This window comes from Sardina pilchardus, chromosome 9, assembly GCF_963854185.1.
Source record: "Sardina pilchardus chromosome 9, fSarPil1.1, whole genome shotgun sequence".
Lineage (NCBI taxonomy): Eukaryota > Metazoa > Chordata > Actinopteri > Clupeiformes > Clupeidae > Sardina > Sardina pilchardus.
The window spans coordinates 3,484,792-3,499,343 of NC_085002.1; the positions used below are offsets into that span (position 1 = coordinate 3,484,792).

The window sequence follows — 14,552 nt, forward strand, 5'->3', positions numbered from 1 at the left end:
TGTGGAGTTCGTACTTGTAGCAGTCAGTCGGGGTGTGTGTCTGGGAGGGAGTGTGTCCTGTTAATGGGAGGGGAGGTGAGGTGACAGTGGGGGGTGGGGGCTTGTTCAAGTGTTGGCAGATAACTGCATCTGTAAATCTCTCACCTTGCACCACTTGTCAATAAAGCCTGACTCCACTGAGTTTAACCACAGACAACCTAACTACGCCAGTGCATCTTCACATCACTGCATTTCTTTTCCACCGGAGGGGGGGCTCAATGAAGTAAATGTGTGGGGTGTGTGTGTACACAATATTGTGGGTTATAAGTGTCTTTGAAGTGGACTTAATCAGATAAATACCACATGTTGGATATACAGCCATCTCACCTAAAATGAGGGGGGAAAATGGCAGAGCAGGAAGAATATGTTCCACTTACCCTGTAGGGGTCGCAGTTGCAGACATATCAATTTGAGCTTCGGGGTGTTTCACAGACAGAAGCATATCATAGATAGACCCATGCGTCATGCAAATCATGAAACCGGAGAGTGGAATGCAAGTGTCGCCACCTAGAGGACCTCGGCCCCTCCCCCTTAAGTGAAGTCATAAACACCAGTCTAACGAGCCGGGCCAACAGCTGAGAGAGGAGCTGTTGGAAAAGAAGAAACACTCATAAATGAACGCCTCTGCTGCCATTGAACAACAGGTTCATCCCACTTGCCAGACATGGCCGACATGCTCAGTGAGCGTGCAAGTCATCTTCTCCCCCCCCCCCCCCCCCCTTACTAAACAGGACCCTCTTGGCTTTTGTCAAGCTAACAGGATTAATGAAGGCCTACATTTAGGCCTTCTATCTGATGAGAGGGGGCTTTGTGTCCCTACAGGGGTGCTTTTCATATGGGGTTTTATGCACCCTTCCTTCCTTCCTCGATCCTCACTGATCTAGATAAAGAATGATGGGGCGGCAACAATGGGATAGTCTATCCAGTGTTAGTTATAGAGCAGCGGGAACGGCCCTCGAGGATCAAGGAGAGACGTTGAGAGGCACCCCAGCTCCAGTGCTGGGGGCAGATAGAGCATAGTCATTCAGTCTGTCAGGTCGTTATAGACTAGAGCAGTGGTTCTCAAACTGTGGTACGCAAATTCTCTGTTGTGGTACTCTGGGAGCCTCCAAGATGTTTCATTTCATGAAGACAAAATAATCACTTCAAAAATGATTTAACAAAATATATGATGAAAAATTGTTCAATTTAAACTAGTGAAAACTAGTTAAACTTCTTGAAAAACAAACAAAACACACAATATGCAATGCAAAGTAAAATGTATAATATATTTGAATTGGCCTACGCTACTGTATTTAATGGTGGTCCCTGGAGAGCCAATTGTTCTCCGAGGTGGTACTCATTAATGTTTGAGAATCACTGGACTAGAGCATAGTCATTCAGTCTCAGGCATTACCTCTCTAGGTCTCCGGAGGGCGCTGTGCTATTCAGTCACCCAGAGCTATATACACATATCTCCATATACGGCTCTGCTGTTGCCCCGCCCCCGAGTGACCAGGCTGCCTGGAGTTGAGGGCGTTGACCTATTCCTCTATCAAGGCTGGACTTGAGTCAGAATGTGTTGCTTTCATCTACATCGATCCGCCACTAATGGACTCCTAAAGGATCAGGCAAACTATGGAACTGTGACGTTAGTGCTGTACAGGTTTCCTTCTCTGCTTCAGCTGTTCTGCACCCACTTGGGTTTTCAGGGTTAGAGAAACACAGGTGAGAGGAATGGAGCGAAAACAGGAAACCTCACACCCTGTTAATCACCGTGGCTCATTTATGAGGCCTTTTTGTTGTGTGGAAATATTGAATCACATCCTTAACATGCATCTTTTCCCTTCTTTTTAAAAATCTCAATCACAAATTATACCTGGCTATGCCTAATCCGGTTACTGGTTACTAAATATTTCCTGTAGAGAACATGACAGGGTTGCAGTAGGAGCTGGAATTAAATAGTGTAGTTTGCACTGAAGATCAGGAATATGTCTTCAGTTTACAATGTTAAGAGTTATCCAGCCCATCTTAGGGCCACAATGAAGGTAGTTGGTGAATATGAAATTCTGGAATGATTGCAGTTCAAATATTCTGAGCCAGTGACATCACATGTACCCGGTGCACATTGGTTAGTTATGCAATGCTATAAAATCACATCATCCGGAGCAGCTGATATCTTGTATGTTGACAACACACAATTAAAAAAAAAAAAAAAAAAAAAAAAAACACAAGACCACACTAGAACTCCGTTTCATGTGTCTTTTAATAAGTGCATGAAGTCACAGTATGAAAATGACACAGGTGGATTACGTGCATCTGTTGGCATTCCGTGGCAGCCAACCGCAACTCTTCTCAGCCAAGACCATAGAAGAAACGATCAAGACAGAAACCGTTTGACTGGGGAACTGTTCCATTATGAATCTGCATTTAAGACAACGTGACAATGCCAATAGGACGAGTGGCGTCGGTCAAAGCACTGGATGCAGCTAGCCGTAGCAGCCATGCTAACACCCCTCCGCAGCTATACATGATGCCAAACTCCAGAATTTAAATCAACAAAACTAGGAATGCCATTTTGCTTGCGAATGACGCCGCTGGAAGCCATGTTACACATGTGTGTTTGTTTCTGTAAAAGGTTAACGTTACAAAACTTTTTGGACACGATTAATTGGGGGGGGGGGGGGGCGTTTTCTGTGGTACCAGCAGAAGCAGGTCGCCAGAGGAGGGCTCTAACGAGCAATAAGCACAACACACACACACACACAATCAGGCTCTCTTTTGCGCACACACACACACACACAGGCTTCCCTCGCTCTTTGGCTCCCTCTCCCTGTGGGATGTCTAGCCAGCCTCCAGAGCCGCGGGTGCTCAGTAGCGGTAGTGGTCTGGCTTGAAGGGCCCCTCTTTGGGCAGGCCCAGGTAGCTGGCCTGGTTGTCGGACAGCTTGGTCAGTTTCACTCCCAGCTTATCCAGGTGGGCAGCAGCAACCTGTTCGTCGAGCTGGTAGAAAAACAGACAAACAAATAAAGGTTTACATACCCCAACACACAAACAAAACCATCTCATACCCCAACACACAAACAAAACCATTTCATAGTACCTCAAGACGCTAACAAAACCATTTCATACCTCAACACACTTAACAAAACCATTTCATACCCCAACACACTAACAAAACCATTTCATACCTCAAGATGCTAACAAAACCATTTCATACCCCAACACACAAACAAAACCATTTCATAGCCCAACACACAAACAAAACCATTTCATAGCCCAACCACATACAAACCCTTTACCATTACTCAAACGATCTGGATTCAATACGCTGCATGTAAATCTAGAAGCAATAAACTGTGTGCATCCAGAAATCTTATATAACTGCCTTTCCTCCTTTAAATCAGTATACAGACAGGCTAGTCCGGTTAGCAGACAGGCAGCTCAATACAAATGCCTGATCACAATGATGGGAGATGGGAGATGGTTGATGGTATGACGGGGCAACTCACCCTCTTTGGCAGGAAGTAGACGCCCAGGGGGTATTTGCTGGTGTTGGTCCAGAGCTCGATCTGTGCCAGCACCTGATTGGTGAAGGAGTTGCTCATGACGAAGCTGGGGTGGCCCATGGCACAGCCCAGGTTGACCAATCGGCCCTCGGCAAGAATGATGACGTGTCTGCCGTTCTTCATGCGGTAACGGTCCACCTGACAAAAGGGACATGGCAAATGAAGACGCTGTTCCCCGCCACTACAGCGGAATACCAGAGCTCACGAGGAACAAAGACGCCATCTTCAAGGGTCATGTTAATACGTTAGTTTGCATCCAATTTAGGTGATAACAGAGAAATCAAATGTAGTGATTTACTGCAGTCCATTTCGTTTATAAATACAGAGAATTTCACTCATACAACTGATTTGACCAATTTAACTGATGCAATTAATAACTTCCTTCTACTACAACATCTAAATCCTTCACTTGAGTCATCAATTGCAAAAGGGCCAGAGAATGCACAAGCAGCAACGTAAAAAGTAATATTCATCTGGTTGAGCCGAACACAAACAGCAATGCCTAACGTGTTTGGTTTGAGTCACTGCTCTGAATGTGCAGATTACCTGAGCCTTGATGTTAACTTTGGTAGCGTTGTCATTCAGCCATCCCACATCAATCTCACAGTCAAAGTGGCCGATGTTGCACACAATAGAGTCGTCCTTCATCTGCTCAAAATGCCTGCCAGAGACACCCAAACAAACATACAACGTGTGATGAGGCCTCGTGGGTTATTTGCAGAGATAGACGAGGTGATGACGTGGGTTATTTGCAGAGATAGATTTTGTCTGGTTTTGAACACATGATACTGGGCCATGATTTTAGCAATGTTACGGTAATGAGATAATAAACCTAGGATATTGTCTTCCTAATACAACACAGACTAAAGCAAAATGAATGACCATCATTATGTTTTTTCGCCCAGGGAGCCTGACCCAGCAGTGACATTTAAAGCAAGTAGCTCTGTACTACCCATCTAGAACACAAAAGAGCAGATATCCCTCATGGAAATGACACACAGGTAGGGCCACGTCTCGGATTTAACCCAACTGAGCACGCAACCCTCGGTTGCTAAGAAACACACCTGCCCATGATGATGTCCTCACAGCCAGTAGTCGTCACAAAGATGTTTCCCTCCGAGCAGGCCTCATCCATAGTGGTCACCTCGTAGCCTTCATACACACACACACTTCCAATTTTAATTTTAGTCCATCTCCTTCACATATTACAAAATACATAGAATAGGTAGAACATATTGCATATAGATTTATACAGTTAGAAAGAAAACTAAATCATGATGAAAACCAGTGTCGAAACGCGTTGACGTGTAGCCATTTTTGATCACTAAATTTATCAGGAGTGCCTCAATTCTTCTGCTTTTTCAATAGATTTATACAATTTTAGACATTTATAAATATATGTAGGCCTATAGGAAATGCATTATATATTGCCCCAATTACATTGCAGCCATAAGTTAGAGGGCTTTCGTAGTGCACACCCACCTTCCATGGAGGCTTGCAGAGCGTTGATGGGGTCAATCTCCGTGACGATGACCCTGGCGCCAAACCCACGCAGTGCCTGAACGCAGCCCTTGCCAACGTCTCCGTAGCCAGCCACCACGGCCACCTTACCGGCGATCATGACGTCAGTGGCACGCTTGATGCCATCGATAAGGGACTCCCTGCAGCCGTACAGGTTATCAAACTTGCTCTGGGGGGAGGAGAGGGGGAGAGAGAGGCAGAGAGTAGGTTTTTGGTATTGTTTTCACTATTTCAGTATCAGAGACTTACCTGGCACTTACAAAATCATTGACTTGAGTCAAACGATGTTAGGAGAGAGTGCGCTAGGTAAAGTCTCGCTGTACTAAAAACAATATCAAATACATTTCTGATCTTCATACACTTGCTTAGATTGGATTTTTTGCAGTGTAATCAGGAATCACACTTTGCCCATGGCACAACACACACATTCATGTACGTGAAGCACCAGGGAAGTGTTCTGATCTCATATTCTGATGAAAAAAATATATATATGAAGTGTTCCAGCTCAAACACATTCATCTAACCCAATCACACACTTTATAATTCTTGTTAACCAATTTCTGCTGCACCTGTTAGCCACTGATTTTCTATGGGAAACGGTGAATTCACAGTGGACTGGCTGTTATCAACAGAAAAAAAGAGTGTACAACAGCTCACTGAGAGAGCAGAATCTCGTGGTCTGTAAGCGATCATGCTGTTGATATGACTCATTACATGGGGGGGGGCATGGGAGGCATCCTGTTGCTGACGCTTGTCAGACTATTAACCCCGTGACCGTGGGCCGTCTGTTACCTTGGTGACTGAGTCGTTGACGTTGATGGCAGGTATTTTGAGTTCTCCCTTCTTCATCATCTTGTACAGGTTGTGGACGCCAGTGGTGGTCTCCTCAGAAACGCCCTTGATCCCTATGGGACATGGAGGCCAGAGGACACCAAGGTCAAGGTCATGGTCATCTACGTAACTAAGGTAACTAACAAGGCTTCAGGAATTGAAGATACAATTTTGCAAATCTAATATAAACAGCTCACTTCCCTATGAATGCAAAAACAGTTGCAACATATCCATCAGCTTTGGATAAGAGGTACAGTAAGCAATGCTTTATCAGGAGGAGGTAATTTATCATTTCCTTCTGACCAACTCTGGGTCAAGTCCAGTCATGACTTTATTACAGTAGACTCCCGCTTTCGTGTTAGCGTGGGTAGGACAATTGCACTTTCAGCATGACTCATGACAAAAGCCATATACTTACATATCCACCTTATTCCTTAACCCGGAAATGTGTATCGTTCCGATACGGTTTTCAACTTCCGTTCATTCTGTTTACATGTGCGTTCTCGGTAGCTAACTAGAATATGCTTCAACTTGGATTTCTTTCGAAATGTTGACAATTTTGCCCTCAGCATGGATATACTACATCATATATAACCGATATAAAATAGAAATATGCGTTAGATATATGCGCTATGATATGTTAAGCACGGTTAACAGTCACGCTAAAATAGATACAATGCAGCTTTGCCAGAAATAGATAACCGTTTTCGGTGTCATGGCGACCCCCATTGTTGGCTGCGGAATATCGTGAATACAAAGCCATAAACACATCTTACATTGGAGAACTGTTAACACATCCAGCAAGTAACACACTCAACAGTACTGCGGGGAATATCGCCTGCCTTCCCCCCAAAAGTGGAAAAGGCTCAACTTTGCTGGCAAATATTTGTCTAAGACACGCCCTCCTTGAGCAAACGTGAATGAGAAATGAACAGGTAATGGCTCGATCTGTGGTGCAAAACTGGTTTGATTATGTGTGACTATTTCATAGTCAGTGTGACTTGCTGTTTCCTGCTCGAATGTTAAATACGGAACCCTCATCTTTACGATACGATACAAAACAACTTTATTTGTCAGTTTGTGCTGAAATTCTTGGGCAGCTCATTTAAGGGTAGAAAGACAGAAACAGTACATACATTAAGACATATAGCATCAATAGACCGACATGTACTGTACACATACAGCCTCACCCACCTGCGAGCAGTTTGGGGTATTTTGTGTGCACCAGGTTGGTCAGGTCGCCACCATCGTCCAGGATCAGGTTGAGGGGCTGTCCATCCTTGAAGTAGATGGTCTGCTCGATGCACCACACGTACTCCTCATCCGTCTCGCCCTTCCACGCGTACACTGCCAACAGCACAAGCCACCAGGTGCACACGTTAGACGTGTTGAAACACAGACAACACGAAACCCATTTTGGATTAGATTCTTACAGCTCACTTGTCTCATAGAATGTGTAACGTGCAACTCCGTGTTGATGCCCATATAAGGGGCCAGGTCTACTTTAGTCATTTGCTCATGTGGTTATTGTATTTAAAATGTTAGAAACATTGAATTCAACAAAGTACCAGTCGAGAGGAGCAACATACATGACTAATTATGCACTTTTAATTCACTTGAACAGTGCCTCAATCTGGTTTGTATTCACTGGAACCAGAGGTTGTTACATCTCAGCATTCAGAATTCGAATTCAAAATGCAAAGTGCTGCTGTGATATGCATCTGCTGCTAATATCGGACAGTGGTATTAAATTGGCTGTTTGTTGTGTAAAGGTCATTCGATCCAATAGTGGTCAAAAAACAATATTTTGATTTTACGATGCAACTTATCTAGCAATAGTGCGACTGAAAAAGAATGTAGCGCTAGTTTAAAATTAATATGAAGAGCTTCGAACACTTCAAAAGTTGAAGACACACCTAAGTTGAAGATACGCCTAAGCTGACGATCAAACTTACACTTGACTGATGCAAGCGGCTGCAGCACTCATTTGGCTCGTTAATCATTTACTGCACGTGCTCAGTGTTAACCAAAACAGCCCTGCTGTGGGGATGGTCCCCATGAAAGCCTGGGAAGGGTTCAGATTAGCCCAAATGTTGTGCCGATTGTGTGTCCTTCACAGATACAGACATCTACAACTGGTCACTGTGGGGAACCAAGAGAGCACCTTCAACAGCGCTGAAAGAATTTTATAAAGTAGCAGCACTTGCTCAGTGTTTTGGCTCGAGATCAGAAAGCCAGTGCAAAGTTTCCCCCCCAGCGCAAGGCTCTCAAGACTCTCTAGGCTCCTGGCTCTACGGTGAGGAGAATATGAAGGGCAGGAGCGGATATGAGAGTGCGCCTGCAGGCGTGTTCAGCCATACACACAGGATCTCTGTGGATTTTCCCTCGCCATCTCCCTCGCTCATATCCACCCCCCCCCCCCCCCCCCCCACGATTCTCATTTTGGAGGTTGCATCAGATTCTAAGGACCAGAGCAGCCGGTTCAAAAGTACACAGTCCACCATAGCACCATCCTAATCACTTTAACCCCAGCCCACTCACGCCTGAGGCGACCAAGACCAACTGCAAGCCAGGGACAGTCAAATGATCAGCTAGTGAAACACGATCATTCACAGACACAAAACATGATCCGCCATTTTCAGGTGACCATCTACACAAATGGGACTATATAAGCTATGACACAACTCAACTGCCAACATAAGCGGAGGGGAGGGGAAGAGACAGAAAATGCAGTCATCACCATAGCTGAATGCTAAATGTGTGTGTGAGCACAATGTGTGTGTGTGTGTGAGCTATGAAGATCAAACTTAAGAGAAAACCTACAACATTCACACAATTAACTAGACTTCCATCACAGTCGACATCCCAAACCTCTGCTTTTTATTTTTTCCTCTGAAGCCCCTCATCTGTAAACCCTTCAGGGAATACGATTCTTTAAAGCACTGAACAAGGAGCACCTCTTCAGAGAACAGGATGTACAGTAGTACCTGGAATGCCAGCCTTAGCAATGGCAGCGCTAAACCCTTCAGAGAACAGGATGTAGTACCTGGAATGCCAGCCTTAGCGATGGCAGCACTAAACCCATTAGAGAGCAGGATGTAGTACCTGGAATGCCAGCCTTAGCGATGGCAGCACTAAACCCATTAGAGAGCAGGATGTAGTACCTGGAATGCCAGCCTTAGCGATGGCAGCACTAAACCCATTAGAGAGCAGGATGTAGTACCTGGAATGCCAGCCTTAGCGATGGCCGACGCGGCGTGATCCTGCGTGGAGAAGATGTTGCAGCTGGACCACTGGACCTGAAGGGGCACAGGGGGAAGACAAAGAAAAACTCAGATGGTCAAGTCACAGGCAGTCAACAGAATCAGCTTTATTGGCCATGTTTGCGTAAACAAACAAGGAATTTGACCCCAGTTAATCTTAAGGAATGAAGGGCAGGAGAATAAGGTTATGTATAAGAATGAATACAGTATGTACATACAATTTAAATAAACAAATAAATAGACGCTGTGTTTGGGATTTGGTAATGCAATTGTCTAGAGGAGTGCGGCTGGGAATGTCCGCCTCCTTGTTGTCCCGGTCAAGGTTGCCATGGTTGTGAACACCTCAACAACAGGCACTCAAAAGAGCACTCCCAGGTCCTTGGCCATCTCCACACAAGTCTACAGGGACACACTGCTTCCCCTGCCTTCAGACTACCTTCATAATGTGATGGTCACATTGAAGTAAGTGCTTTATAAGCAGTCTCATCATGAAACTTGACAATTATCCTATTCTTATACGATTTATGATCTATTAAAAACCTAATTATTTATATCATAGGCTATTGAATTAATGCCACTGCCATATTGCTGGCCCTGGGAGTGAATCTCATTCTCCATGTGTCTAGCATGCTGAATGGCAATAAAATGTAATTGAATTGACTGGTGTGTATACATTCAGAGGGGACCAGGGTCTGCCCTGGGCTGCACCCTGGTTACCATGACAATGTCCCGACTCCGCAATGCTCACCACTATCCACACACAGCGTTTGTTTTTGGTCAATTTCAAGTGTGGCCGTAGTGTTTATTATTGCACTGTGTTAGCAGTACTGTGCTGCATATCACTGCCTTGGTACAGCACAGCACTTTGCTACAGCCCCTTTGGGCTTTCTTTTCCCTACCTTTGCTGACTAAACATCCATTTGTAAACATTTCTCCTGGGGTGCTCACAAGTGAAGTTGTCGCACATGAGGTGCATAAATAAATGCATATTTAATAATTACATAAATTAAATACAAACCAATCTCATCAAGCTCCCACAAAGAAGCTTAATATTTTGATGACAAAAATGATGTTTGGAAGGTGTTAAGGCACAGGTAGCCATGGCTACTGATCGGTCCATGTCTATAAAGAGTCTCAGGAGGCAAATCTCCAAGGGATTGAGACGGGGCTTACACACACCTGCTGCCAGAGGGCCGGCCTGGTCAACATTAAACACACCCGTCCTCAGGGCGAGACGCAAAGCTACCCTGAGCTCTTGAAATGAACAGTAAAGTGGTTGTGAAACAGCAGCCAAAAAGTTTGGCAGAGCTGATTGAAGATTGACCACATGTTGGAGTAATGATTTGCACTGCGCTGAAATTCGCCACAGGGATCACACAAATCTGATACCTGTCCACAGTTTCATCTTGTGACTTTTCACACGGATATGAAGTGAACTTTAGAACATTCAGAAAACTAGAGAAACAAACACAGGCAAATCTTTCCAAGGTCAGTCTAAATACTAACCCAAAAAAGCCTCCAGAGAGTGTCAGTGTGTGTGTGTGTGTGTGTGGGGGGGGGGGATTATTGATCAACTACTCACAGTAAAAACAACCTTAAGAGTTAATGCAATAATGCAGCAGCTTTACAGTACTCAAATTGCAGTTATATTTTAGTCCAACCACATAATCAATCAAATCACCAAATCAACATCAACAAGGTTTGGTGGTCTTTTATTTTCCAAGATCTAACAACATAAATTACCCACAACCTCAAGTCAATGTACAATGACTAGAGTTATACCATTGGGCAGACACATAGGGTGGCTCTCAAACACTCTCCTCGATCCTCGAGGCTCGTTCCCACTGATCTATAACCAACACTGGAAAGACTATCCCATTGTTGCCGCCCCATCATTCTTTATCTAGATCAGTGAGGACGAGGATCGAGGAAAGAAGGGAGGGTGTATAAAACACCAAATGAGGCACCCATAGACAAATTCTCTCACTGCCGTCTGTGCGTTTGAAGAGTGCTGCATGTTGGCTCTCTGAGTGCACGCTCATGTAAGCAGCCTCTTTCCATTGATAACCTTTAAAAAGACACACGGTAACCTTTAAAAGAGAAACGTTTAAACGTGTAGTGCCTGCGGCCGCGTGCCTGCCTGGCCCTGTCCTGTACTCACCTCGGCCCCGAGGGCGGTGAGCGTCTCGATGAGCACGGCCGTCTGCAGCGTCATGTGGAGGCAGCCGGCGATGCGTGCGCCCTTCAGCGGCTTGGACTGGCCGTACATCTCCCTCATCTTCATCAGCCCGGGCATCTCGTTCTCCGCGATCTCGATGGACTTGCGGCCCCATTCGGCCAGGCTGATGTCGGCTGCGGGATAAAGAGACATAACAGAATTACGCAACGGTTTCATAAACAATAAAAAAGGGGTTTTAATCTGACTGTGCCCTATAATGCTGTGGCGTACAGCACTTTGGAAACCTTGTGTTTGTTTAAATTGTGCTGTATAAATAAAGTGGATTGGATATAATAAGTGCCCAAAGGTTACATTAACTATGTGACAGACAGGTGAGTGTTGATGAACTGAGCTACTTTGCTCTCCCTATTAGCAGATAGTGATGTGAAGTGAAAACGAGTTATGTGGGTACAAGTTAAAACTGCACACATAGCACTGGAGGGCGTGTACAGAGCATGCCGACACATCCTTCATGTAGGGGTCTCCAGGGCCAGCTGCCGTTCAACTCGAGGGTGTCAGTATCTTACTTGCCATTTCTACTACTCTGGAATCCTGTGAATCCCGCAGCTGCAATTCAAAACCGCAGGCCTGGCATGTTTAGTAAGTAAACCCCACCCCTCACATTGGTCAGATGTGGCCTGTTTGCAAATACTGCCGCATTTAACCGCACCTGACCGGTTGGACACTGGGAGCCCGATTATAGCCCCCCTTTTTGTATTGAGTAAGGGAGGGTGGATTGTACTGGGTGGGTTTCCTGGTATTACAAGCGTTTTCTGGCATCACTGCTTCTCCTTCACCTGCAAAGCAAATGTAACTTGATGACCCACTTAGATGACTCTGATCAGACTACCGCCTTGATCAGCAATTTCTGGACACAAGGGCCTTGATAATTAGTTTCTGGACTCTGGACTAGACAATGGGATCAAAGTCTCATTTTTATCCCGCGTTCACTACAATGTTGTGTGATTGATTTCAAAGCAGCGTGAAAGAACCAATAAACACAACTGTAACTAACTTGAAGTGGTCAGCCAAAGTGTTACTATCGTAGACTACCAATGTCGACACAAAAGGACAGTCAAATTAACTGGAATGCACAGTTTGAGATAGTTTAACAATAAAACACCACGTGCCAGTCTTGAGAACACGCATGGGTACGGCTGTGTCATTTAGTCAGTGAATGGCGGGGTAATCGCACATCGGGCAATGTAGTTTTCTTGAAGATTTTCCCCAGTCATGGCACAATATACGCGTACCCAAGAAAACTACACTTACCATAACCCTCACTGATATACGGAATAAATATCATTCACAACAGAAATTGCAATCACATACTGATTTCTTGGCTACAGCCAATTAGTGAATAATTATGATAACTCTACAGTGAGCACAGACATCGCTGCATTAACAGCTTAATGTGTACAATAAGATGATATAACAGAAGTGTGCATGGTCTTAACAATTCACACACTGTAACTGGCTAGCTAGCTTTGTATGAAGTTAGCTGTTACACCACCGGTTTAGCAGCCATGTGGTAGCAATAATTAATTAGTCAAAGACAGGTTGCTATCTGGAGAAATGTCTTTTGCACCGTGTACTTTGCACAATATTGTGTCGGAGACGGATCATTGGGGTTTGAAATCCACCTAACCACTTGCTAACATTACCACCCATCTGGCCAACTTGCAGTTTATCCTTGTACTTAACGATACCTTGAAGCACTGGAGTAACGTTTACGTTCGACCAGTCAGCAATCTGTGCACGAAAATATCAATTCAAAGATTATGGAAGATGACAATGCATTACACTCACCGACTTTGAAGGGCAGTTTCTCAGACATGGCTGTTTCGGTGGTGGATGCGGTCGGTGGAAATATATAGGTCCTGCCTGGGGAAGCGAGAGGAGAAGAAAGGGACGAAGGCTTGCACTTGAATTTAAGTCTGCAGTTAAGGCTTTACGTAAATATTAATGAGATGGGGGTGCCAATTCAACACCTCTCACTTCTGATTGGCCGAAAGAATACCCCGCCTTACATTAAAAAGGGCAGAAAGACACGAAATGCTACGACCAATGAGAGTACAGGCTTGAAGGTGGGAGTGTTGTGCGTGTGTGCAGAGTAGTCTGCGCTTTGCTAGGGGTAGTTTGGACGAGTTATATCTAGACCCTGTTAGGTTTTTCAGTATGTCATTAAAACAAACAAGTGACTTGAAATGTCGGCATGAGACATTTTAGTTATGAGAATTTAATTCACCAAGAACCGCAGTCAGGCAGGTTGACAGGAAGTGTCCATGGACAGTATAATGGCTAAAGAACTAAAGATTATGGCGCGCGCGCGCACACACACACACACACACACATGTACATGAAATAACTGAAAAAAGTAAGCCAATAGGCCTCCTGAAATTGAGAGTTCAGAATTCTTGTGAACCTTTCATCTTTTCACCACTATTCTTAGACTTCTTTGACTGTTTGACCTGATCCTTTGACCTGTAAGATAGCCAGGGAAGGCCAACAACAACAACAAAAAAAGAAACTGTGATTGGCTTATGGAGAGTCTTCATAACTATTGGCTGGTGAGTCATAATTCTAAAAAAACAAGGTATGCTGCCTTTGTCACCTAAAAAGTGTTTAATGTAAAAATGATGAAGTTACATAATGTCATGGAATTTCTACCGACCAATTCTCAATTCTCAATTCTGAAAGCCAATCTGCTTAAGCCCATCAAGTCATGACACATAAATACAGATTATAAATGATACCATAGATTCATGGTGTTCATCCACTTGGTCCGCCAACAATCTTTCAGTTTCTCTGCTATCACAGAAGTGCCACTATCCTGTGTATATGGTAGGAGCATAAGGTCTGTGGTACTGTAGTAGGCTATTCAAAACAAGCTTTTCTGGCCTTGTGTAACGAAGGTTCTGAATGAACTCCGCTGACCCTGTCAGTTATGACATGCCAAGATGTAGCCTACCTTCTTCTGCAGTCTCTGTGTAACTGTTACTTAAGATCTCAAGTTCTCTCTCTCTCTCTCTCTCTCACGCACACACGCACACTCACACACGCACGCACGCACACACACACACACACACACGCACACACACACACACACACACACACACACACACACACAAA

At 44.6% G+C, this 14,552-nt stretch overlaps 1 protein-coding gene across 1 annotated transcript; it reads right to left on the minus strand.

Annotated features, from left to right (window-relative positions):
* Window positions 1–2,266: 2,266 nt before the first annotated feature.
* Window positions 2,267–13,387, minus strand: ahcy (adenosylhomocysteinase). Its single transcript, XM_062545292.1, has 10 exons — window positions 13,230–13,387; window positions 11,364–11,554; window positions 9,163–9,238; window positions 7,134–7,286; window positions 5,901–6,013; window positions 5,070–5,277; window positions 4,652–4,739; window positions 4,134–4,248; window positions 3,531–3,725; window positions 2,267–3,021 (listed from the first exon to the last, which is right to left on the minus strand). The coding sequence occupies exons 1-10, from the start codon at window positions 13,255–13,257 to the stop codon at window positions 2,890–2,892; spliced, it is 1,299 nt and encodes a 432-aa protein (XP_062401276.1). The 5' UTR covers window positions 13,258–13,387; the 3' UTR covers window positions 2,267–2,889.
* Window positions 13,388–14,552: the final 1,165 nt, after the last annotated feature.